This window comes from Amphibalanus amphitrite, unplaced genomic scaffold (genome assembly GCF_019059575.1).
Source record: "Amphibalanus amphitrite isolate SeventyFive unplaced genomic scaffold, NRLGWU_Aamphi_draft 000194F_arrow, whole genome shotgun sequence".
Taxonomy (NCBI): Eukaryota; Metazoa; Arthropoda; class Thecostraca; order Balanomorpha; family Balanidae; genus Amphibalanus; species Amphibalanus amphitrite.
The window spans coordinates 525950-553572 of record NW_024881689.1 but is presented as its reverse complement, the minus strand read 5'-3'; the positions used below and the strand labels follow the sequence as shown (position 1 = coordinate 553572).

Sequence of the window (27623 nt, the reverse complement as noted above, 5' to 3'; positions counted from 1 at the left end):
TTCAGTACTTCAGTGGTGAAAATTCATTCAACAGGTAATGTTCATAAACTTCAAATAGTGATTTCGCTCAAAATCGGTATACAAATAGCCGATGGCACGCTGAGCTCGAAAATGATGACCTTTTCCTAGGTCAAACCGTTGTACTTTGAGAGGTCAAAATACTGCGTACCCTTAGACCTTGTAGCCTACGCGTACAGATTACCCTCGACATGTTGACTTCGAAAATGATCACCTTTCTTTTTTAGATCATACCTTTTGACCTTGAGAGGTCAAACTCAAAATTTGAATCCGAATATTTTCCTTCTAAATAACCTTGACCTATGACCTTTATCTCAGTTTTTTGGAATGTTCTACTCTAATGGATATTCTCAACACGATCCTATACTCGAGCACATGCCACAGCCAGACGTGAACAAAGAAATAGTGAGAACAAAGCAAGCGTAGTCTAGACATCTAGAGCCATCATTTCGGTGAATGGGATTATTTCCAGCTCATAAAACACTGAGCGGCTAGATACCAACTTAACACACGCAAACACACGTTTCCGCATTTCTATTATTGAATACTGCAATGTTGAAAGTTGAATATCTACGCCCATAATTCATATTAAAACAGAAAATTGATCGAAAACAAACCACCCAACACGGGCAGTAGCAATATATACATAGTTGATTTGAAGATGCGTTCAAATCTTCTGCACAAACAAGCAACTATCGATGTTGCGCAAATGAGCACCATACCTATGACATTGATCATCCTAAAGACAAACATAAAACAGCGGTCAGCTATAAACTTGTTCGACATAAAAACGAGGCTAGTCGAATCGACAGAGAAAACAAGAACTTATCACGCTGCACACATCCATAGCTCTGCATGTGTACTATCGAGCCGCAACAAGTAACAACCTTCACAGTTCCGTACCATGCATCGGAAGAAAGAACAGCGACATGGCCAACTACCCCTGTGCGTTAACATGTACGAGGTGAGCCGAAAGGAGACGGTCTGCTATTCAGCATTACTGCGCAGCTCCTCCGTATGATTACCCAGGTGACTGATGAGAGTTGATCGGTCAGCGAACCGTGCTTGGCAGATGGAGCAGCCGTACGGCCGCTCCCCAGTGTGCGTACGCATGTGTATGTTGAGGTGTGACCCTCGAGTAAACCGTGCCGTGCAAAGGGAGCAGCCGTACGGCCGCTCCTTAGTGTGGGTCCGAATGTGTGTGGTGAGGTGTGACCGTTGAGTGAACCGTGCAGTGCAGTTGGGACAACCGAACGGCCGCTCCCCAGTGTGGGTCCGCATATGTGCGGTGAGATGTGACAGTTGAGTGAACCGTGCCGAGCAGATGGAGCAGCAATGTGGCCGCTCCCCCGTGTGGGTACGCATATGCCTGATGATGTGTGACCGTTGAACGAACCGTGCCGTACAGAGAGAGCAGCTGTGCAGCCGCTCCCCAGAGTGGGTCTGCATGTGGATGTCGAGGTGCGACTGTTGAATAAACCGAGCCGTACAGAGAGAGCAGCTGTACGGCCGCTCCCCAGTGTGAGTTCGCATGTGTCTGGTAAGGTTGCAGCGGAAAGTGAACCGTGCCGTGCAGAGCGGGCACCCGAATAGCCGCTGCCCCGCGTGGGTTTGCATATGTATTTTGAGGGCGGACCGTTCAGTGAATCGTTCCGGGCAGGTGGAGCAGCCGAACGGCCGTTCCCCCGTGTGGGTCTTTACGTGGTCTTGAAGGTTTGATGGTCGAGTGAATCGTGGCGGGCACTCATGACATCCGTATTCCTTTACACTTTTTTGAACCTTCATATGAGACTCACAACTTGACAGGTGGGAAAATGTAGCGTCACGTTTTTCACACTGATAGGGCTTCTCACCGGTGTGTACAGTTACATGTCTCGACAGGTCACAGGACCGCCTGAATGATTTCCCACAGACGTCACACTTGTACGGCCTCTGGCCAGTGTGTATACGGTTGTGAATAGTCAGATGACATCGCTGAGCAAACGTCTTGTCACAGATATCACAGCGGTGCGGCCGCTCTCCCGTATGGGTCTTACGGTGGCGATTCATATTCTCCGATTCGTCGGTCGAGTAGTGACACCTCTCGCACTTGAATCTGCCGTTCCTATCGATGCACTTGTGACATCTCTTCACGTGTCTATCTAGATGTTGCTGTCCAAGACATCTGAAGTCGCAGTGGGGACATTGGACCGAGCCACTGATACCTGGCGGAGAACACAACCAGGTTAAGCAAAACAAAAATATGTTGAGACAAAGGCACAAAGAGGGGGCCATAGACGTCGCCAGAGATTTTCGGTTGGGGGGGGGGGCAGGCAAATTCAACTTTTGTGTTAAATCTTGCCTTTCCCCAGACGTTACTCACTCGTTTTAAATATCATTCGACCCGCAATGGTGCGAGGAATCCGATGATGACAAAGTTTTCCTTATAGCTATGACATGTATTTTTTATATTTATTTTTGAAATTTTGAAATTTCTAGGCAAAAACGACCAGTAGAACCAGTATAACGCCTTTTGGGGCGACTAACGGAGCGAGCGAGAGGGTGGGCCTTGCACGTGCGAAATTGCGAGGGGGTACCTCCAACTGACTTGTGCACGGCACCCTACTAACTGGTCTCTAGCGATGTGCCAAATTTGGGCACAATCGGCCCAGCCGTTCTCGAGATCTGGAAGCGGCACCCTGCACGTGCGCACGTGCAAAATGGGTCCCAACTGACTTGTGCACGGCACTCTACTAAACGGTCCCTAACCGTGTACCAAATTTGAGCACAATCGGTCCAGCCGTTCCCGAGATCTGGAAACGACCCCTGCACGTGCGCACGTGCAGCAGCACCCCAATTCTGGCACATGTATATGCAGTGCCTAGTGGGTGTCTACCTACATGCCAACTTTCAGCGCAATCGGCCAAGTAGTTACCGAGATATTGCAACAATTACAAAACTGACACCTCTTCGTTTTGCACGTGGCACGTGCATAAGGGGTCACCCACATGCATCGGGAATAGTCCAATACTTGGTAGAAGGAATGAAGCTACCCTACAAAAATTACCGCGTGTAAATCGGTCAAGTGGTTGCTGAGATATAAGCCTCGCAAAAGCGTGACCACGGCCGGCCGGCCGGCCGGCCGGCCGGCCGCTCATACTCAGAAATTTCCGTTAATCTAAGGAAAGACTACGCTCGCTTCGCTCGCTCCGTAATTACAGTGGCTGCGATTGCCGACGTACTGCAGAGGGCCCCTGTGCAGACGCTCGTCGCTCCTCATGATCATCACCCAGAAAAAGGTGAAAAACGCTCCATTTAACCTTCGCCCCAGTGGGGGGGGGGGCATCTGTTACCACCCTGTCGCGTTTTTTTTTTGCGTGTGAATAAAAAACCGCAGCGCGTAGCGCGGCGCCGCTTGGAGTATCTTTCTGTACATCTGACTGTGATCTTCAGAAGGGCACAGGGTGCCTAGAGGGGTGCCAGTTGAGCTTGAATGAGGTCACTGTTGCTTCGGCAGGGCGCCAATCGCTCTGGAGGAACGCCATTGAGCTTGGATCGGGCGATTTTATTTAACACGCACAGTGGAAGGGTTGCAGGTACTACGCCCAGTGGAAGGGGGGCACAGTGATGCAAATGGGGTTCACGAGTGGCCATAAATACGAAAAAGGCCCAAAATTCAAGTTCACTTGATCGAATAAATCGTAATATGGTCAGTCAGGCAAATGTTTGGGGTGTCTGAAAAAGTATGATTTTAATGTTTTTGTCAAAACCGGCCTCGTGTAGGATTGTCAGAAGTCGAGACATTTTCGCTGTCGTAAAATGACTGTCAGGTACTTGAAATTCAAGTGCCGCTAGCGTGCGTTCATGTCATACAAACTGCAAAAATTATACATGAAAATGATCCCCGAAACCTGCTGCTTCTAATGCCACGTCATAAAAAGCCGTATCTATTTTGGTTGGGCGGTGAGCTAACTATTTGTAATCATGTTGCAACCGCAGTTTTTTACCAAAAATATTTGCTTTCAATTCACCTACAGCACTTCACACAGTGTGTGCCCATTAATGCACCATATCATAGCATTCCCTAATCATTTCTGAGTCGCATCGTGAAAGAATTAAGGCGCTAGCACAGGGCTGACCGGCGCTACAGAAGTTTTCGTCCGGCACGTTCGGGTGCCGCGGCGCAGCGGGCGGCCCGGGCGGCCGCGCCGCCGCGCCGCCCGGACGCCGCGCGGCGGCACCCACCCGCCCACTGCGCGCCCACTGCGGCACCCGACCGCCCGGACAAAAACCTCTGTAGCGCCGGTCAGCCCTGTGCTAGCGCCTAAACTCTTTCACGATGCGACTCAGAAATGATTAGGGAAGGCTATGGTATGGTGGACTAACGGGCACACACTGTGTTAAATGCTGTAGGTGAAACGAAAGCATTTTTTTTTCTTAGTAAAAAACTGCGATTGCAACATGATGATAGTCAGATTACCGCCAAAGCGAATGAGATACGGCTTTTCGTGACCCGGCATTAGAAGCAGAAGGCTTTGGGGATCATTCTCATGCATATTTTTTTTTCAATTTGTACGAAATGAACGCAAACCAGCGGCGTTTGAACTTGCGAGTGTCTGACAGTCATTTTACGACCTAGAAAATGTCACGACTTCTGACGATTATACACGAGGCCGGTTTTGACGAAAACATGAAAACCATGTGATTTCAGATGCCCCAAACATTTGTCTACTCGGCCATATCGCAATTAACTCGATTTGGTAAACTTGACTTTTGGGTATTTATGGCCACTCGTGAACCCCATTTGCATCACTGTGGGGGGGGGGGGCGGATGCCACCCAAAACGCATCGAATGGTCCATCCCGTTTCCAAACTTATCCTAGGACACCTAAGATCACGTAGTTAAGCATCCTTGCCTCTACATCAAAAGTTGCAATCTTGCCAACCCTAAAGCTGGTTTCCTATAAGTTGCGGATTTGCTTAGGCATGAGTATAGCAGTGCCAACTATTCTTATGCTTGATGCTTCGTATTTTCAAATTTGCGATCTTATGTCTGGTCCGCTTCATTCATGGCCTCACAGTCATATAGCCACGGAGGAAAAGTGGGAATGTCTTCTGCTCTGAGAAGCACGCCAAAACTGCAAGATATTTCAGAATCATGACATCACCACCTGAAGGGTGCAGCTAATGGCTGTCAGTGGTCATGTCATCAGTGGTCACTCAAAGGGTCATGCTAGGTGATGAAAGGTCACCAGCCGTTATTTGATCACACTTTTTGATGGATACCTACACTAGACCGATGAAATTACATTAGGTTTTCTCAGCTAAACAATATGAATCGACTTACATGTGCAGCAAGCATGACCTTTTACAGCCAGCTCATATCTACACCATGTCAAAGTTTATACTGACTTTTTCGATTGTTTCGATGCGTCTCCAAGTGGTTATTTTCCACATCAACGGACATAATCTTATTCGCGTGGCTTGTGAAAGTCGTGGGCGACTTAACCCTATTCCTGGCGGGCTCCGCCGGGACAAGAAACTGGCGGGGGGGGGGCCGATTCGGCCCCCCCCCCTGAGATCTCGAGAACGAAGCAAGATAGCGACAAACGGTAAACGGCATCGGATACGCACGGTCAAGATCTACAGTTTTTACTAAGGTCATTTTCATGTCAGGTCAAAGATGACGTCACAGGGGTCGAAAAAGTCAAAATGGCGGCGCTAGATATGGAGAGTTTTTCTCGAATAACTTTCGAATTAGTCAAGATAGGAACAAACTAAGGGCATCATCGTGATCCTCTCGTCAATCCGCATCGAATGATATATATGTTGACCTCGCAAGGTCAAGGTCAAAGGTTGACCTCAGGTCACGTGACCTCGAGGTCATCATGTATATCATTCGATGCGTCTTGACGAGCTGAACACAATGAGACCATCCACGCGTCTGTATCTTGTTCCTGTACGGAGTTATTGGCCAAAAACCTTTGGTGACCTTTGATGACGTCACATGACCTCACAGCTGCCCAACAGCAAAACAGACCTCAAGGTAGTGAAGGTTGATCGTATATGAAGTCATGTATGGTATATGGGGCCATTCCGACCCGTTTTAGTGGTAAAAACAGGGAGTTGATTTTTCCCCCATTGACTTATAATGGGGAGGTCGCGAAACTGACCTGACCTTAAGTCACCGATATCAAAATTCCGAGATATACAAATTGCACATACTGGTACCCTAACTAAAGCCTGAAGAGAAGAAATTGATCGGTCAAAAACTCTAGCTCTGGCGTGATTGCAAACTTTTCTGAGGTAGGGTCACCAAACCGCCTCTGGTGACCTGACCTGAGGTCAGATCAACTCAAAATTTTCAGACATGTTGCGTAGAAGCCTTTTAGGAAAAGTCAGAAAATGTGAGCTTCCTAGCTCAACGCGTTTGGGAGAAATAACCAAAAAACCTCAGGGGGGGGCTCCTGAGGCCCCCCCCCCGCCAGGAATAGGGTTAAGGCTACAAATAACCGCAGCTAGCAATCTTTCTCATAGAGGGTTTCTCATCTCTTTCCTCCCTAGCTACGGGGAATGCAAAAGCTTCTATAAATTCGACCCCAAAAAATAAAAACTGGATCTTGGTTGCTTATGCAATGTAATTTTTCCTGATATGCCTGGTTTTCTTTTTATTCCACAAATAAAAACGGTAAATTTACGTCCATTTCGGGCGCTGCGGGGGTATATTCACCCCAAATGCCCACTCCTGGATCGGTCAGTGATCTGTCTGCTAGCAGTACCTGCCCTTGGGTGAAAGGAATGATCTCCCCATTGTCAGAAATATAGGTTGAGAGCTATATGTCGTTTTTTCACGTCTTTCTATGTCTTTTTGTCTTCAAGATTGTCGGATATGATCAGTTACGGCTTCACCGTGGCGATGTCCGCTCAACATTCGGGCCGCCCCACACGAGTGCGTTTTTCATCCGGTACGTTTGCGGTCGTTGCGGTACGGCGCGATGCGGCATTGATGCGGCAGGATGCGAACGCCGCAAGCTTGCCGCAAGCTTGAGGCATCGGCGCCGCACGGTAACGTCGCCATGGCAACGTGACAAACAATTAATGGTTGCGTGGCCTAATGGTTAGCGATCTCGCCTCGGAATTCAAAGGTCCCTGGGCCCAATCTTACCAATGCCGTGGATGCAGATGCCGTGGATGCCTACCACGGCGGCTCATCCACGGCACTCCATTTACCCAATCTTACCAATGCCGTGCCACGGCATTTCTATTCACGTCATTTTGCCCACGGTACAATTCAGCGCCAGCAGAAAACACGCAACGTGATTGGTCAATTCTTGTCACCTTCGCTATCGGAAATTGTGCGTATTGCTTATGAACAAGTATAGCTCTCTATTTAAAGTTTTGTCGGGCGTTTATTTGTTTTAGAGCCATACATATGTGTGAAGGATAAGTTATTTGTGGAAAACGTGATAGCAAACTATGAAAAACTAAAGCCTGCCTAAAGAATTCTCCTGAAAAGCGGATTACTGGCCTAGTAAACTTCCGCGAGGACATTCTCGCGCTGAGAAAATCGAGTGGATCGAGTGGATTAGATTTCAACTTCGTTTCGCTGCTCATCATTTCTATTTACTTGCTGTTAAGATATTGCAACAATTTTGAGATAAAATTATTGAAGTAACGACCTAGTGATAGCTCCGCTGTTGTTTCTAAATAATGCAATTGAAATGCAGCTCGTAAAGTTTAAACTTTGGGTACAATGCACCCGGCCAGCTCAAGCTATAGCCTTATTTGCTGCTTTTTACGAGCACGATAACAAAAGGAATTACTCAAAATATTGAAGAAACCCGTCTACATCTCAAAACCATAACATATCAAGAAAAAGGCATTCAGTTCAGAAGTCAGATTGAGACGCATGAAGACAGCATGCTCCGTAGCTGTCTGTGCCAGACAGAAAGTGGTAAAATATGCATTGTGAGTGCTGATACTTGTTTGACAAGTTTACGGTATTTAATTGTTTTAAATATTTACTTAGAAACCATGAAGGATGTTTGTGAGACGTCCGGACGGGGTGAACACTGAAACACCCATATTATAGCATATATAGATAGGTACTTTGGCATTGGTATGATTGGGCCCAGATGCTAAAATCGCCTCCACGATCTCGTATGGATTTGAAAAATAAGACCATATAATGAATAAACATGTTTATTTTTATGGATTTGAGTGTGATTTTATCCCTGGGAAATACATGTTTTTGAAATAATCACTATGCGTGTAATCGTCGCTCTAAGATGTCAAGGGCATTATATGAAGAATTCTTTACTTTAAAAAAATAATAGTGTCAAATATTGCATAGTAACATCCTCCCAGCGACCTATCCCTTTCACAACGCCCGCCATTCACGGCACTAAAAGGTGGCGTGAATGGAACGGCCACCGACAGCGCAAACAGCTGATTATTTGCGTTTGTTCTGCCGCTCTCGCGGCAGCTTGTGCCACTGCCCATGTAAAAGCACTGCCAAAATGCCGTGGATAAACATCGACCGCATGCCGTGAATGAGATGGCGTGAATAGCTATCCACGGCATTGGTAATACGCCGTTGCCGTGAATGGACTCCATTCACGGCATTTTGCCTATTCACGGCATTGCACAGTGGGGATTTTTCCGATCTAGCACGTATTTATTCGTAGAGGGCAAACCATAGGTAGAATTGTAGCCAGATTGTGCACAGATGTTGGCTGGTGTGTCCTGGTGAGAATTTTACCTGTAAATGTGCATAATCAACATAGTATAGGGGGTTCAATTGGACCCCCCTCTCAGCCGTTTGGCCCCTGATCAAGCTAGAGCTTCGCGGAAAAGTCAAGCGTGCTGCCTATGACGAAATTAGGCCGAATATATCCAATCTCAAAGTCCAAGGTCATAAGCTGACTTTCCAAGTCAGTTTAATGACCCAACTAAAGTTGGGAAATCGAGACCTCTTGAAACTTCGCAAAGTTAGGGTGTTACGGGGTATTTTGGGGTGCTGATCACGAATTTCATGTTAGTTTTGATCACAGACGATGTCTTTATGCATTTAGGCCAGGTCGGGTCAGGTCAGGTTAGATCAATTAGTAGGCGTCCTGCCGGCCATCCATAGAAGTGTCACCTACTACTGATAGCTTCGTAACATGGAACGAAGGCACTAGAACTACTTCGTAAATATTCAAATGGCTGCTAAAATCGAAATCAGCACCAAAAACTACCCTAGAAACAAGTAAAACCCGAAAAAGTGAGCCAAGGTCATCAAAAGGTCAATGACCTTGACTTGACCTTCACGTGACCTTGACACCCACCATTATGCATGGCACCAACATCATTTCACATATTTGAACGTTTAAAACCACAAAAAGACTGGAAACCGCGGATAATGTGAGCTGGCATACGCCGAATCGCGATTCCGGCCAAACATGGTCTCGAGAAATATGCCACAGGTCAAAGGTCAGTTGGGTCAGAGTCATGAAATTTTTAGGTTAGATGTAAAATTGATGATCTCGAGGGTACCGAAAGTTTCGGCGCGATCGGCCGCTTTTTGCGCGAGTAATTTGCTGAAAACCATGGGGTTTTATCCGACCCCTTCCCCCTCCCCCTCCCCACAAGTGCGATGGTTAATAAGGTTACGGTATGTATAATTTACGCTTGTCATCCTATTCCTAATGAATGTGTCTCAGAAAATATGCATCATATAAATCACGAAGTAAAATTATTCGCCTATGTCCGGAACATACCTATATCGTGTTGTTTGCCCTAGCGCTCCTCGAGTGGGGTGTTAAGATACTCTAAGGTGAATATTCCGTGTTCAGGCAAGTTTCGGCAGCCAAACTAGGCGTTGTCTTGTGCAGAAGAAAGTGGCGAATTCGATAGGATATATTTCGGAGTGGAAAAGTGTGGAGAACATTGTTGATTTCCTACATTTATTTAGAATACCATTCCTTCAATATGGTGTCTGTAAGGGTTTTTTGTAAAGGGCATTTTTGTGACCTTAGTAAGGTTGTGGCATACTTTCTGTTTGCCATTCCATTCCTAATAAAGGTGCCTTTCAGACGATATGCAACTTTAAGACCTCGTAAGATTAAAACCAACAGGACAGGACAATGAAATTGAGCTATACATTCGGTCCTTGCTGAGCCCATTGAGTAATCACGCATGAGTGTGAACTTTGGACGCATTTTTCCTAGTTTTGCTGTGGACATACAGATAAAGCAATGCCGTATATGAAAAATTCAGACATTTCTTAGCCCTACTGACACAAAAAATAAACCAAAATCCAAAAAATATTTTTTGAATTAATAGGCGCTAGATCGGAAAAATCCCCACTGTGCATTGGTAAGATTGGGCCCTGGTTCGCGGCCGATCACCTCCACTTTGCAGCGGGTTTCGATGACACGTTGCAAATTGCGGAGGTGTGTTAAAAGTCTAGTGTAATTTGCGACCAGACGCTTCTGCGGGGCTAATCTCCGCAACCACTGGACCAATCCACTTGCGGTCATTTTTGTAGGGTAGCGTCATTCCTTCTACCAAGCATTGGACGATTCCCAATTCGTGTGGGTGACCCCTTATCCCGGCCGGGCCCGGGGGGTAATCCCAACCACCGCAGCCCGGGGGGGGGGCGTTTTTCGCCCCCCCTGTCTAACTCCGTAAATAAGGGAGCTACGGAAACAAAAGCGATACCAAACGAAAGGTCCTTACGAGACGATTCTAAAGCACCTAAAATTTTTGACCTCAGGTCAATTTTCAAGGTCAGAGGTCAAGGTCAAAGGCAAAAACCGGCACATGTGTAGTGATCTCAAAATAAGCCTTCTAGAGGACGGCAGGCTGCATCAAACCGGCAAAATTGGGTGTCAAACAAAAGAAGAGAATCTAAGGATTCCGAACCTGTGCTCAAAATCAAAGGTCAAGGTCAAGGTCATGCTCAAAATTGACCTCAAACTTGGCACTTTTTCGCACATCTTGCGTGCTAACTTCCAAGATGTTTTGAAATGTTTTGAGGCTTATCAGTTCCCTATTTGTGGTTCATCTTACGATAAAGGGCTGTTCAAAGGTCAAGGTCACAGAAGAGTATCCCTGCTAGAGGCTATTTCACTAATTCAAGTTAGTAATAATAAATAAGACAATTTTGCCATCCGGAAGCTCTAAATGAAGGTTTAGAGGAAAATAGATGCCAGATTCGTGATCAGCGGATACAAATCCATCATAAACGACCTTTCATGTGTCAAGGTCAACCAGAGGTCATTCGAGGTCACATGAGGTCAACATAAAATTCGACCTTTTCCGAACAAAATATATATCATTCGACGCGGCTTGACAAGGCGAATGCGATGGTACCACTGCCGTAGCTCTAGGACCATTTTTGTCGAAGTTATTTGCGAAAAACTAAAACCACATTTCGGGGTCGTTGACCTGACCTCTGACCTCAGGTCACCAAAACTATTTTTCTATTTTTCTCTAGGTCAAACGCTACACAACCGTGCTCGTAATTTGTCTTTATCTCTAAAACTCTATTTTTAGCAGCTATTTGAAGTTTGCGTCTGTGACGCCGAAGTTTGCCGTGCAGGGGTCTAGAAAAATGGACCTTGTGACGTCATCAAGGGGGCTAGGTCCAAATTTTTTACTTCAGAAGATGTCAAATTGATGGGAGAAAAGGTACTGAAAGTTTCGCTTTCCTATCCCTAAGCGTTCGGGAGCTATCGCAAATATTCGCCAGGGGGGGGCGAAAAACGCCCCCCCCCGGGCCCGCGAGGGTTATGCATGTGCCACGTGCAAAAGGTTGGAGTGTCAGTTTTGTGGTATGACAGTTTGACGTTTGTGAAAAGCGATAATGTGAACACATATATATTGCACAAACCGGTTTCGATATCACTTCATCAGTGTGCAAATATATAAATAAAACACTCAAAATACAAAACGGAGACGAAATAGGTACAGCACGTACAGCAGAGCAAATTAATTTCAAATACATTCATATGACCTCATGTGATTGAGATCCCAAGACGCTTCCGCACCAAAAGAACGGCTAAACTTTTTCCCAATCGTATGTCACCAGCTTTGGAATTTACACACAAACAAGATTCAATGAGGGACGATTCAATCGTTTTTCTATCGGACCTACTTAACCTATCTCGTATGATCTCAGTGCGATCCCAATCAGGTAGACTACCACACTTTTCGGCATGTTTCACCATTGCATTGTTAATATTGTGGTTCCTAAAATCTCTCTTGTGCTCCATTAACCTGTTCTTAAGCCCTCTCGACGTTTCACCGAAATAAGGTGAAACGTCGAGTGTGTGTAAATCTTGTTTGTTTGTGTGTAAATTCCAAAGCTGGTGACATACGATTGGGAAAAAGTTTAGCCGTTCTTTTGGTGCGGAAGCGTCTTGGGATCTCAATCACATGAGGTCATATGAATGTATTTGAAATTAATTTGCTCTGCTGTACGTGCTGTACCTATTTCGTCTCCGTTTTGTATTTTGAGTGTTTTATTTATATATTTGCACACTGATGAAGTGATATCGAAACCGGTTTGTGCAATATATATGTGTTCACATTATCGCTTTTCACAGTGTCAGTTTTGTAACAATTGTAATATCTCAGTAGACAGTAACTATTATTCGGCCGGTTGCGCTGAAACATGGCATGTAGGTAGGCTAGGCACCTACTAGACAATGCATTCCCATTTCCCATGTGTCACAGTTGGGGTGCTGCTGCACGTGTGCACGTGCAGGGGTGACTTCCAGATATCACGAACGGTTGGGCGCTCAAATTTGGTACAAGGTTAGGGACTGGTTAGTAAGGTGCCGTGCAAAAGTCAGTTGGGGCCACGTTGGCACGTGCGCACGTGCAGGGTGCCGTTTCCAGATCTCGAGAACGGGTGGGCCGATTGGACTCACATTTGGCACATCGCTAGAGACCGGTTAGTAGGGTGCCGCGCACAAGTCAGTTGGAGGTACCTCCTTGCAATTCCACGTGCACGTGCAAGGCTTACGTGCACACATTTTACTACCTCACGTCAGCCATTTTTGACTTGACCTGAAAATGACCTTTGTGAAATTGTAGATCCTGTCCACTTGGGCGTCATGCGTCGTCCACTTGGGCGTCGTCCACTACGCCGTTAACCGCTTGTCACTAGCTTGCTTCGTTCCCGAGTTATCACGGAGGGGGAGGGGGAGTTGGTGCGAAGTTGGAGCGGAGCCCCGTCGGTGCGTGGGTGGAAACAACTAACAAGCTTTTTTATCGAATTTGCAACCAAGAACAGGCACGTGCATTAACCCGCGCCATGCTGGGGAGGGGGTGGGGGGGGGGTTCAAAAACTCCCCTGTGGTTTTTCGCGAATATCTCAAAAACGGCGGCGCCGTTTTTGATACACCTTATCATACATCAATATTCAATTCTACGCATGTTGTGAAAATTTCAGACCAAGGTCATTCAAGGTCAGGTAAAGTGACCTGAGGTGAGGTCCTCATAAAAAGTTTCAATGTCTGACATCCAGTGACCGATCGATTTGAAACTTTCAGCGATTGCTAAGAGCAATAACATGTACAAAATTTATTTCTCAGAATTTTGATATTGATGACCTAAGGTCAGGTCAATTTTGCGACCTCCCCATTATAAGTCAAAGGGAGAAAATTGAAATGCGCCTGTTTCGGACGAAAGACATTATAAACACTCCCAAACACTGAATTACAAGTGGTTTAGACACACTGAACATGAAAATGGTGTCCGTGACCCCTGTTTATGCCCCTGAGATCATCTCAGGTCACGAATGGCATCTAACAGTTTTTCGCAAATAACTTTTGAAAGAGGCACGCTAGAGCGATGAAAACGCCTTAGATGTGTTCAGATCGACAATACGGATCGACTGATATGCAACATGACCCTTTCCGGTCAGGTCATGACCTTGACCTGAGGTCAAAATTTCAAGTTGACCTTTCAAGGTCAAGTTATAGTTCATTCGATGCGTCTTGACGACAGGAGCACGATGCCGGTAAAAGTAGGCTCGTACAAGGCTTGGGTCAAAAGTTATTGCAGAAAAAAAACTTTCCGAAAAATAGGCTATTTTGCAGTTTTTGCCCCCTGCAGGCAAAACCGTTGACGCTAGGTCAAATCTGAGAGAATTATTCAGAAAGGGCGTTAATAGGGCTATCGACTGCGCTTTTCCGCGGCGCTGTAGCTCTTTTGGTTCCCGAGTTATGCGTTGGCTTCTTGGAAATTGTCGACATTCGACCTGGAAATCGGCAAAATTTTGCCTTCAATGACCTCTGGTGACCTGACCTTTGAAGTGACCAAAAAAGTAACCGAAGTGATTTCGTCATTATTTTTGGCGCTCTTTCGAACGCCGACTTCTGCGTTTCGCTACGTGGCCCAGGAGCCGAGTTAGAAGGGGGGTGTTCAACCCCCGCCCCCGGGGGGCCCCCAGCAGGGCGTGGAAATCCAGGACCCCCAGCCGGGCGCGGGTTAAACCAGCCAAAGTGCGGTATAAGCCAATACCTATAATGCTTCTTTGGAGGATCGAGCGTAAGCGGAACGACTTTGACACCCCACGTGGCACGTGCCGAGTCGGTTACACTGATTCACAAAGAGGAGTCGAATTTGGGTTAAAGTAAGATGACCGTCTCCCAAGCACATACACGATCGCAAAGATGTGTGTGAAATTGGTTACAGGACGCTGGACGGGTCATGCAGAACGATCAAGCTCATGTGTTTTCGTAAATACCAGTCGGGTGACAAACGAGCCGTGCGAACGTGCAAACTGGGTTCTAACTGACTTTTGCTGAGCACCCTATTCACTGGTCCCTGACGATGTACAAAGTTTAGGCGCAATCGGCCTAGCCGTTCCCAAGATATGGAGGCAACCCCTGCACAAGCGCACGCGCAGTAACACCCCAACCCTGACACATGGAAATGCATTATTCCGTGAGTCTGTACCCACACGAGGACAAGAACACAGTCTACTGTCGAAAGAAAGGTAAATGTCATTACCTGGATCCCTTCGATGGACACCATAGCCCTCGGAACCGCCAACGATGTACTGACCTGATGATGACGGTCCGGCCGGAGAGGAAGTCACAGACTGCCCAGACGTCTCCGAGTGGACGGTCAGCTCCCGGGCCGAGTCGTCTCCGTAGTACACCAGCAGCTCTGAGCCCCTCGGGATGGGCTTTGACGTCCTGCATACAGGGTGGAAAGTAATTACGCGAACATACTTTTTCGTCTTCTAGTAATGAAAAAAACGGCGGTGACATAAACAATATATGTTTTACTTTATCCTTATCTAGTTGCGATGCATTGACATAGGCGTTCCGGCATGATTTACATCAGCATGTGAAGATCTGTTGGCCAAAGCTCAGCCCACACCTTATGGAGCTGTCCAGTGAGGAAATCGGTATAAGTGGCTCCTTGCAGCTTTTAGACGGTCTCCTGAGGAGTCATCTGGAGATTTTTAATCGAATTGAGGCCCAGGCGTTTCCCAGATCAGCTTTTGTATGTCCTGAAGAAAAACAGGTTCTCACAGCACCAGTATTGCGTTTTGTTGGCCGTGAAATAAGGATTTCACCAATCACGAAGAGCAGTTTCTTTGCGTCGGGCACAAAGGTGCGCTCAATCATTTTGCCCCTTTCGTTGCACGGTGGATTAGACAGAGACACTCGTCTTGGAGGATGTTCCACCGGTTGAATACTTTATTTTTAGTGACCTTTTTTAGCGCTACACGCAATTCTGACACCATCCGGGGGCTCGTGACCCACTGATGTGTTCCTTTGCCGGATGTTTGAAGGTTGGGACGGACGGGACATAGGACGCAACAGCAGCCCTCAGAGCAGTTGTTCTGCAGGTTTGACGGATGAAACAGTTTCACAGATGTCTCACCCAACCACAAATCCAGCTGTCTGTCCTCCTCTGTCTATCTTTGATTGTCTTTGAAAAGCTTCAATTAACAATTCTGCTGTTAATTCGTGAATTTTGGTCATCCCGAGGGTTTGTATGACTTAATTTTCGAATTTTTGCGTATTAATGTGCTAATCGTGATATCCTAGATCGGGTACCCGGCCAGAGTAAGCTATTTTGCCAGTTTTCGGGTCGACTGGCGTCGTTTTGTCGCCGACATGGTGACCACCCATCCGGCGACAGAATTCGCCGAGGGGTTGCTGCCGCGGACGGCTTTGCTTTTTAAGTCCTCTCAAGTGTTATTATGTTTAAAAAAAACGTATAATTGTGCAATGCCGGTGCTGAGACCGCTACGAATCCCTTCTCCGCCAGTCCAGCGAAAATAATCACAAACGCTTTCCCTGGGAGCTCCAAATTGAGCTCTTTGCCCATTTCGGTCTTGTGCAGCGTATGGTGTCTGCACCATTTTAAATCGAGAGGTGTTTAAGACCTTCCAGGTCATTGTTCAAAGTTAAGTCACTTTTGGTAGATGAGGCGACAACAAACACGACCAGTTATGTTCCATGACAGCCCGTACTCATAAAAATGCTCCACTGACGGTCAAAATTGTAAGAAAATACATGTTCGCGTAATTACTTTCCACCCTGTAGGTCAATACATATGTCATCATAGATGAAAGCATGATATATCTCCAAGCTTAGAAGCATCCAAGATACCATTAAACAAACCGCGTACAAAATGCGAAACTTATGCGGGACACATTCGTCAATTGTAAGACTACAACACACCTGAAATATATCTGACCCCGGTACTGGAAGGCCACTAGGTTTTGTTCTTCCTCCGAGCGGGCACAGTTGACCCTTCTGAGCCAGTTGCTGCAGCTCGGGTCTTCGGCATTCACCGAGTGATGCACAAGGTGACCTTTCTTGATCTGAAGCAAGATAAAACACTATCAAATCAATCCTATGAACGAAACAAAAATATAGCATATGCTTTGTAAACATTGTCAACTTTCTATCACTCTGACATTGGTCTGAAATGTTTTAATAGTATTAAATCGTCTAAATAATTCCAAAGTAATAGGAGCAAAAAGTGCCGATGTGAAATTAATGGGACCAAAATTATATTATCATACAAAACATGAACCAACAAAATACAATTGCAAATAAGGGCAAAGGAGATTCGAAAGAAATAACAACACCGACCTGCCATCTGTACCCGGTGGTTCGGGCCTGACCCTGCTCGGTGGTCAAGATGCCCTCGTAAGGACCAAGTCTTTGGCGCGCAGGAAGATCATTCTCCGCAAAAACTCCTGAAATTGAATAAAGAATGTCGTGGAATCGAACATACGCACGTCTTCACTTTATCTCAATGGACACACAAGACACTATCTATCTATCTATCCATCAGGCACTATCCATCTATCTATCAGCATCCATCGACCATCAGGCACTATCCATGGGACATTAAATTGAGCAATACAAGCACCATCACCAAATGTTTGCAGCAAAATCCAGCAGCGGTTGTTACGTACCACCGTTTGTTTTGCCTCATCAACTTACCGTTGCCAGATGCTGGATTTCTCGACTGACCAGAGCTGAGAGACGACGGCAGAGTCTTGAGGTCCCTTTCGGCATCTCCGATACCGGGTCGTGCCTGGAATATTCAGCGTAGGTATAATATAAAGCACAATGTCGACCAAGAATGATATAATGCCCGAATTGGGCTAAACGTAAACCTGTTTGAAAATCAAACGGAGAAGTTTTGTAAAGGTAATTCATAAACCTATTGTAAACCTGGTTGTACCCATGCCAGTACTAAAAAAAACTGCAGCACAAGCAATAGCTACCAAGAGAATTACATGAATGTAAAAGAAATTGGACATTTCTACTTGCAACTGTTGCCATTTTCTGATTTTACACCTAACTGGTCACATTCAAAGTCGCAATGTGGAAGTCATGCAACGGTGTAATAAAAGAGAAATTGAATGAACATGTATGGAAGTAAGGATACGAAACCATCGCGTCCCTCACCTTGGCGTCGGGTATGACATTCAGCGGTCCATGGACAGGACATTCCCCGTCCCTATCGCGGCAACACAAGTCACAAACTGCCGGAAAGCGGGGCGAAATATAATTTACATTTTACTTGAGAATATAGTAAGGTTTAATCACTTACCTACGTTTCTGCAAGACGGTAAAGGCCGCCGTCCACTGGTTAAGTACGCGCTGAATTTAATATTGAAGTCTATTGGCTGCGCGCCGAATGCGGTTCAGCGCCGAACGCGCGATGAATCGCCGTCAGCTGATTATTCAGCGGGTGTTAGGCGCCGAATCATGTGCTGACGACTAAAGATTACTTTACAACTCTGACGTCTTGAAACACTTCAACTCTTCAGCGCGCTCTAGGCACTGGACGATCACGCGCAAAATGTGCGCCTAACCAGTGGACGAAGGCCTTTACAGTAGGTACATCTTTCTGGATTGACTGCAATTTTATGAGTTTTTGTGTACAGTCTTCCTCTGATAAACATGAAAAAGCAGTTCCGAATTTCAAGTTGAAAAGGCAAGAAAGCAATGCAAATCATGAAAAGTGATACCTATCGGCTCATGACACCAAAAAGCAGGTGACTAAAATGAAGAAAATACTCACATATGTTACCATCATCGAGACCATCCACGTCCCGGTAGTTTATTACAAGACGTTGACCTTTGATGAGCACGCCTTCAGGAAAGACTGAAAAAATACAGGTCATGTACCTATGATTGGGCAGCATTTACATCAGGCGTAAATTCAATAGAATGCATGCAGTCAGATCACTAATTATCCAGCGCCCGGGTGGGCCTCTCAGCCAACTTTGCCATGGTGGGGGGGGGGGGAGGGCTTTTTGGCCACACCAGATTATATCGGAAAGTAAGCAAGGTAAAAAGACGCGGCAAAAAGCAATAGATAGCTCGCTACAAGATCTTTAGAATCAACTAGGTCAATTTTTGATCAGGTCATCGCTGAGGTTACTAGAGGTCACCAAAGAAAAAAATCACGATTTTTTGTACCCGATATTGACAACTTTTCACAAATCGGCGCATAAGCCGGGAACCAATAGAGCTACAGCGCTGCGTAAAAGCGCATTCGATAGCTCTTTCAAAGGCCTTTCTATATTCTCAGATTTGACCTAAGGTCAACAGTTTAGCCTCCAGAGGGCAAAAACTATCAAAATTTGACGTTTTTTGTAGAAAAGGTTTGGTCTTTGGTATCATAGCTTTTGACTCCAAGCTTGTATGACGGTGCTTTTACCGGCATCGCGTTTGCCTCGTCGAGACGCGTCGAACGATCTATAAGATAACCTGGAAAGGTCAACTTGAAAAATTTAACTTCGGGTCAAAGTCACGGAAAAAGTCACGTTGCATGTCATTCGATTGGTATTGCTGAACTGAACTCATTCATGGTGTTTTCAGCGCTCTAGCATATTTCTGTCTAAAATTATTCTCAAAAAGCTGTTGTAAACGTTTCATGACCTGATATGACCTCAGGGGCATAAAAGGGGTCACAGGTGCAATTTTTCGGTTCAGTGTGTCATGCTTACCTATTAGGGTGTGTCACTAATCGCAATGCAAGGTGCTCCATCGATTTTATTGTGCTCCACTCATGTGGAAAGGGCGTGGCATTGTTAATTTCCCGCAAATTTTAACCCCCAGGCGGCGCCGAGCGAGAGAAGTTTACCCTATCTCACAACATAGGCGACCCTAGCGCCCCTGGCGGCTGTTTGCGAAACTAACAGGCCGTTGACTGTATGGGCTTATCCCTGCTCTCTGTAAGCGCGGCTAGGGACAAATAATAGTATGGGCAGATTGCAGAGAGTGCAAGCTAATGACGAATACCTATAATGAATACAATATATTGTCACAGGGGCCCAGGAACATTCTTCAAGTTGGGGTGCAAGCCCAAAATACCTGACATGACGCATATGAAATAGTAGCGTAGTCAGGGGGTCCCAGGAGGCACGTGCCATCTAGCCCCCCCCCCCCCATCGCATTCAGAGGACCCCTCGGGTCGGAGGGGCTCTGTGACACCAGTTTACCGCTCAGGGTCTATGCTGGCCATATTTCGATTCAGAAAGAATAGGGCTCGTAACTGCACCTCGTGAGTCCAAAGAAGCCTCACTAAATTGTCCATGAGGGTTACACGCCGGCTTCTGAAGGCTACTGGCGGCCTCTGAGGGCCCTTTACCGGCCTCTTATGGCCGCTAGCGTGCCTCTGAGAGTCCTTGCCGGCCCAAGAGGGGCCATATCTAGGGCCTTACGCCAACCTGTAATCAGTAATGGCCTCACACCAATGCCTCTGACGGCCCCATTACGACGACTGTGAGACTGAGGGCCCTCACTGGTGCTTCTGAGAGCCCACCCGGCCATAAAGACCTCTGCGGCACCAACTGACCTCTGAGGGTCCACGCTGACTATATTTCAGCTGAGAAAGACCTCACAGGTCTCGTAAGAGCACCTCATGAGCCCCTAAGAAGCCACACTAAGATCTCCGTCAGGGTCTACGACGGCTTCTGAGGATCCCATAACGGAGACCGTGAGGGCCCTCAGCAGGGCCTCTGACGGTTCACAACCAGCACCTCTGAGAGACACGCACCAGTGGTTCTAAGGGCCCATAAGGACACCACTGAGGGTCCCCCAAGCCAGTGCCACACCATTTATGCAACCCTATATTGGTGGCTCTGAGGTACCCACACCTGCGCCTGTGAGGGTTCGGCAAAAGCATATCTGACGGCCACCTACCTGCAACTCTGAGGGCCCTACACCAGAGACTGAGGGCCGCACTGGCGTCTCAGAGTACCTTGTCGGTATCTAAGGACCCCACAGGGCTTCTGAAAATGCCGCCGGCCTCTGTGGGCCCCTTGCCGGTCTGAGGTCCCCCTCCCCGGTCGTTGAGGGCCCCCTGCCGACTTTTAAAGGGTTCGCACCAGCAGCTCTAAGGGCCACACACCCACATGTAACGGACCCACACCAGTGTCTCTGAGGGTCCACAACGGCGTCTGTATTCTGTGAGGACCCTCACCGGCGCTTATGAGGGATTCACACTAGCACCTCTGAGGGGCCACACGGGCGTCTGTGAGGACCCCACACCAGTGCCTCTAAAGGCCCCTAATTGGAGGCTCTGAAGGCCCTGCATCGGTGATACTGATGGTCCTACCAAAGGCACAACACAAGCCATTAGTCTCCTTCCGAGTCCCACACGCCGCCCTCCCACCATAGGCGGCGGAACGGGGAGGGCACCGGGGCACCGTGCCCCCTCTGATTTGGGCATTTTAACATTAGCCCTATGGATGGGCGTTGCATGGAAAGAATGGGACCAAAAGTCGGCAGTGTCCCCCCCCCCCCCCTCCACTTAATTGAAGGTGTTCCGCCGCTACTGCCTCCCACCGGAGCGAGTAAACCTGTATCAATCAACGACTTTACCACCGTTATACGTCATAATGTTCTCATCACGCCAAATCAAATACCATCCGGAACCAAAATGGTCCAGTATAAAATCTGACCTACCAAAGTTATGATCAAGTTCAGATAAAATCAAAGTGGGATGACAATAGCAGGTGTTCTTAAATCGATGCCGAATCAGCAGAAACCATTCACATGCAAGAGAAATACCTTGTGCTGATGTTTATATAAAAACAGACATGTAGGCCCATAAAAGGGAGCAGAGATCCTTCATCGTTGCATCAATGTTGAGGGGGCGGCGCCCACCCGGCTCTCAAGTTGGAGGGGGGGGGTAAGCGCCCCCACTGCCCCCCCCCCCTGTTCCCCGGGGTCTATGCAGTGAACGACGCTACAAAAAAAAACATGTGACACCTAATAGCAGGCACTATAAACATGCGCTCGTACGTATCCCGTCAGACCAGGACGGGGATCGGGGGTAGTACTATGCAATATACATTAACACAGAACTATTTCGTGCTTTAAGATGCATAACATCACATTTGCACGAACATTCTGAGTGCCAGACAAGCCAACAGCAAGGCGTCATTTCGGTAAAATGCATTTAATGATGATCGTAAGCTCACAAAGCATAGCGAGCGTGTTAGTTCAAAACATTGCCGCTAGGGGCGCTGAGGTCGCTAATGCTGAGAGATAGGCCAAAGTGCCGGCGGTCGGCGCCGCATGGGTGTTAATATTTGGGGGAAATAAAAAATGTCACACGGTTTCTACGTGTCTGGGGCACGATAAAATCAGTGGAGCACCATGTTTTGCGAAAAAAGTGCCCAAAATGACACACCCTATTACCTATGTCGCGATGTTTGAGGATATTTTCGGCCAAAAACAGAGCATTTTAATTTGCTCCCATTGGTTTATAATTGAGAGGTCGCAAAACTGACCTGACCTTAGGTCACCGATATGAAAATTCCGAGATAAACAAATTGTTCATACTGATTTCCTCATGAAATTTGCAAAATCCCGAGTGTCAAACTTCTGGAGTGTAAAATGTAGGAATGACAGAATCACAAAGTTTTTTAGAGGTATGGTTGCTAATTTGACCTGGTGACCTGACCTTACGTGACCTGGGGTCAAAATTTTCACACGATGTCAAATTGATGTATAATAAGCTATACCAAGTTTCGCAGCGCTGCGCGCCGCAGTTTTCCTTGCACGCGAAAAAAAACTGGCAGGTGTGGCCAAAAACGCCCCTCCCCCTCCTCCCCCCCCCCACACTCGGGCGAAGGCTAACAAGTAAGGCCAAACACATAGGCAATGGCAAAACCAACTTGCCTTGTGTAGAGTCTTGACTGTCCGGCGAACATCCCAGTAGCAGGTTCCTTTTAACATTCGAGTTGAAGCAGGAACTGAGGGGGAAAAAGAAATATGACAATAATGGGAATTCATCAAAGGGATATTGTATATAAGGTATATAATGCTCAAATTTCAACAACAGCACTGGATCAGCCCTTACCTGTCCCGGTCCACCTCAGTGAAACCCATAAAGTCTTCAGACGGTGAAGGCGACCGACACCGTAACTTTTCCTCCTTCACCAGAGACTGCAGAGCGCGGTCCGACAAAGGATCCTCATCCGACACCGGGGGAGACGACGGCCGCTCAACCTAGACCGAATAAACCAGTAGCGTTAAAAATAGCATGCTATTCCACCATATGTAGATGTAAAAATTGAACACATTTTACGCTTGCATTTCCCTTAACCCTCGCCGGCCGAGGGGGGGGAGGGACGGGTGCCGCCCCCCCCCCCATAGGGTTTTTTTCGCGATAGCTCCGAACACGCTGACGATAGAGAGCTGAAACTTGGCATACCTGACCTTTGATTCAAGCCGGATCTTTTGACACCAACCGCATTTTTGGGTCAGGTCAGGTCACTGACCTATGACGTCATAAGTAAACCTCTGCACGGTCTTTAGATGTCGCAACTTCGCAACGCCCTCACTGCCAGAGGAGATGTCACAGGGAAAGGAAACTTGCAGGATCTAGTATCCATTATGAGTCTCACAATTTGTATATCTCGGATTTTTCCTAAAGGTCATATGAGGTCAGGTCATTTTTATGACCTCACCATTATAAGGCAATGAGGAAAAATGAAAACTGCTATTCTGGCGCCGGGAACGATCTCCAACTATCTCAAGCACACCGAATCGTGATTTGATGCACCCCTTGCAAGGTTAGATGCGTCACTTTTGCAATGTTGACCTTGCGTGACGTCATTTATGACGTCATCAAGGTCATATTAGTTTTTCGTCAATAACTCTTGATCAAATTGAGCTAGCGAGTCGGGAAAGCCACCAATGGACTCAGGAAGACCTGCCGAATCGAATGATATGCAACATGACCTCTTTCGACCAGCTTGGTGACCTGGGGGTGCTGACATGACCTTGACCTGAGGTTAACACCCTAAGTTGACCTGACCCGAACAAAAGTATATCATTCGACGCGCCTGGTCGAGGCGAACACGATGCTGCCGAAATCGCGGCTCTGCGGCCGTTTTTGCGAAGTTATTCACCAAAAACTGAACCATACCTTGGGGCACTTGACCTGACCTCAGAGGTCACCGGTTGACCCAGGACCTTAAAATCGGGTACCAATCTCTGCGTCTCGAAACGGCACACACGCTTGTTTTTTTCCGCGACGCGCTAGCTCCACCAGGGGCGAAACGGCGAGGGAGGAGGTCGTACCCGCCCCCCCCCCCCCCTCGGCCGGCGCGTATGTAGAAAACCAATAGGCCCGGCGAGGGTTAAATCAACCTGGCAGTAAAAGCAGAAAAAAGTAGCAACATGCATGTACCTATTACTTACCCTTGGTGAAGAGACTTCAATCTTTATCTCCTCCTTGACAACCTGCTCAAGGACGCCGTCGGAGCCGCTGTCTATGGGAGTGAAGTCGCTCCGCTTCTGGGACCGCCTCACACACTCTGACGGACCCCATTCCTTGTCGCCGTCAGCAGAGCCCTCCCGAGACCACTTTGGTCCTACCGGTGTTGTTGACACAGCCCGCATGGATGGCAGTGGCTGAGACACTGGTGGGATGAGGTTCAATGTCCTTTGTCAGTTCACGTACATCGTGACAATACCGATTCACAATGAGTAGGTAGGAAACAAGAAATGACAAGTTATGAAGTTCTCATCACAAATAATTGAGTTATTTCCAATAGTGTCCACTATCCATGACACTGTCATCAGTTCCAATGATATTACATCAACAAGAAGGTACCAATTATCAAAGAGCTAGGTACACACATAGTTTTGAAAACTACCAACTGGTTTTAAGCACACTGACATATTTGAGTTATTATTTCAACTGATAAAACACACACCAATATGAATGTCTGTGGAGTTAGCGTCAGCAACAGCAACAAATACAGCATCGGATTCAGAATCGCTTCAAAAACTACCTACCTACTATCGCCACAATAAGGGTCACAATCGATTCCTTTGGTCAATATAAATAATTTGGTCAATAATTTGCCAAATGTCATTATATTTTTCAGAAAACAGGCACCTATCTCAGGAACTATGATAGCTGGAAAAACGCATGGTAAAGCCATCGATACTTTTGAACTCTTCATCAAAATTGACCTCAGGTCTATAGTTAAGCCTCCAGAGGTCATTTATTGTGAAAATAGCTGTTTTGGGATAAAACTTTTTCACAAATAACTTTTGAACCAGCAAAGATGAAGAATTGGCAATGACACTATCATGGCCCTGTTTCACCGGTGATAGCAGCAAGCTGCTATCACATAGTAGCTGCTATCACATAGCAGCTTGCTGCTATCACATAGCAGCAAGCTGCTATCACGTTTCGCGAGCTGACGTCATGTCGTGACGCCATACTGTTGTCGTAATGGGTAGTTCCGGCGCACGATTGCCGCGACCTTGGCGGCGGCATTAAGTGACGTATGAGCCTAAAAGTAAGAGTTTACGCAGTCATGATAGTATATATATTTTTGATATATATTTTTTTAATATGATGTATTTAAAAGAAATTGGGTTTAGGAAAAATTTGGACATTAACTTCGAACATTTAGCTGATGACGTAAAACAATATTGCGGCAATCATGCGCCAGAATTGCCCCTTACGTCAGCAGGCCCTGTTTCACCGGTGATAGCAGCACGCTGCTATCAAATTGCGCGAGCTGACGTAATGTGATGACGTCATACTGCTGACGTAAGGGGCAATTCTGGCGCACGATTGCCGCAATATTGTTTTACGTCATCAGCTAAATGTTCGAAGTTAATGTCCAAATTTTTCCTAAACCCAACTTCTTTTAAATACATCATATTGAAAAAATATATATCAAAAATATATTTACTATCATGACTGCGTAAACTCTTACTTTTAGGCTCATACGTCACCTAATGCCGCCGCCAAGGTCGCGGCAATCGTGCGCCGGAACTACCCATTACGACAACAGTATGGCGTCACGACATGACGTCAGCTCGCGAAACGTGATAGCAGCTTGCTGCTATCACCGGTGAAACAGGGCCAAGACAAACACAATGAAGCCATCAACATGAAATGTTGGTTTCCAACGTTTCCAACCTCTTGATCAAATCGCCCCAGGCGCCCTGTTTTCACCGTCGTCCCTAATTTTGCCCCGCGTTCGATGTCTCTCGGACGACGAAGATTCTACGTCGTCCCTCCGGCCAATCCCGTCCAAGGTTAGTGGGGGCTCGGCTGCGGTTATGGAACGTGATTGGCGGACGGCGTAGAATCTTCGCCGTCCGACATCGAACGCGGGGTAAACCAAGAGGGTAAACGTCACGTGTGAATTTCACGAACCTTGATCAAATCGCCCCAGGCGCCCTGCGTCGTCCCCTCCCAGGCCCATGTCGTCCCCTATCTCTCTGCGTGTCCACTAACACGAATGACGTCACGCATGTGGGCGGAGCTATGGGCGGAGCCTAACGCACGCGGCAGTCCAAGCCGCCATATTTGAATTTCTATTTTAATAGAATCTTGCCGATATTTTGGGTGAAGTCAATTTATATGGATAGCTTGGTGACAGTTTAGCTATACGAATAATAATTTATTATGGATGTGCGTATATTCAGCTTGGAATTGCAATTAAAGTTCCGCACCGCATAGATTCGAACTCGGACCTTTGGAATACTGCGCGGGCACGCTAACCACTACACTACCGCGACCGCGCGGCGGCCGGCGGCAGGGAGGCTGCGGAGACATGGGGGGACATTTTACGCTTTTGTGAAAAAAGCAAAAGATTTAGCGAAAAACACGTAATAGATAACTTGCAGAAAATTGTCTGCTCTTTCAGATAAGATACTTAGGTTTGATATATCTTGTGCAGACTTCATTCTACAGTGCTTCGAAAATCGCTCATTTACATGGGGATTGAACGGGGCTTCGAGACTTGACTCCAAATGACGTCACGAGCTGACGTCACGAAAAGGTAGAATCGCCGGACGACCCAGGGGTAGCCAGTAACAGTTGGTAGCATTAGGCCAAATGGGCGCTCAAAAACTACTACCCCATAGGGTTTCCATGTTAAATCGACCTTTTTCAAGCGAGCTCCATACGTAAGCTAATAGATAAAGTGCCAATATTATTGTGGGGAAAGGTAGCCTCAAGCTTCCTCTACAACCTTTCTATCTAGCGTTTTTCGATGCGGAGGACATAACAGGTCCAAAAAGCATTGGGCGCTGCCCGAGGTACCAAAAGCCCCTCCATGAGAGCACAAGGTCCTGCGCATGCGCACATTGCCTCAACCCTGTACAAGCGTAAATTAGTGATACTGCTCACGGACTTGCTCAGCCAATCAGCATCCACGATTACATTCATAGATGTCGCTAGCATCACGTAAATCCTGCTTGCGAACACATTTGAAGAATGAAACAGCTGCGCCATTTCCGCCTTCCATTGATTCCTTCCATTTTAGTATCAACTATACGCTTTTCAACTAATTTTAGACTAAGTTTTAAACTATGGTTAGTATGTTACTTCTGGTACATATAATTTAAAAATAACTGCTTTATGAATTTGGCTTTACTCTTCAGAATAGAATACTCTCTTTTTTTCGATAAACAAAAAATATATCACCTACCCTGTAACTTGTCCAGGTAAAATGGGCGCTTTCCGCGTCGCTGGTGTACCCGTTGTTCTATATACCCTGGGACGACCCTACCTGGTATATAGGGGTGAGTATTGAAGCATCCAAGAGCGCAGCATCCAAGGGACGCAACATCCAAAACCTTAGCATC

At 46.8% G+C, this 27623-nt stretch overlaps 1 protein-coding gene across 2 annotated transcripts; it reads right to left on the bottom strand.

Annotated features, from left to right (window-relative positions):
- Window positions 1-537: 537 nt before the first annotated feature.
- On the bottom strand, window positions 538-26147 carry LOC122384621 (histone-lysine N-methyltransferase PRDM9-like). Of its 2 annotated transcripts, none has more exons than XM_043372219.1 (11): window positions 26002-26147; window positions 24204-24424; window positions 22858-23006; window positions 22677-22750; window positions 18562-18645; window positions 17943-18019; window positions 17472-17565; window positions 17115-17221; window positions 16698-16840; window positions 15061-15194; window positions 538-2222 (listed from the first exon to the last, which is right to left on the bottom strand). In XM_043372219.1, exons 2-11 carry the CDS (start codon window positions 24402-24404, stop codon window positions 1006-1008), a joined length of 2280 nt encoding a protein of 759 aa, XP_043228154.1. In that variant the 5' UTR covers window positions 24405-24424; window positions 26002-26147; the 3' UTR covers window positions 538-1005. The 2 variants fall into 2 exon arrangements, with proteins under 2 accessions (XP_043228154.1, XP_043228153.1); XM_043372218.1 differs by lacking the exon at window positions 26002-26147 and adding an exon at window positions 24804-25210.
- Between the last annotated feature and the right edge of the window lie 1476 nt (window positions 26148-27623).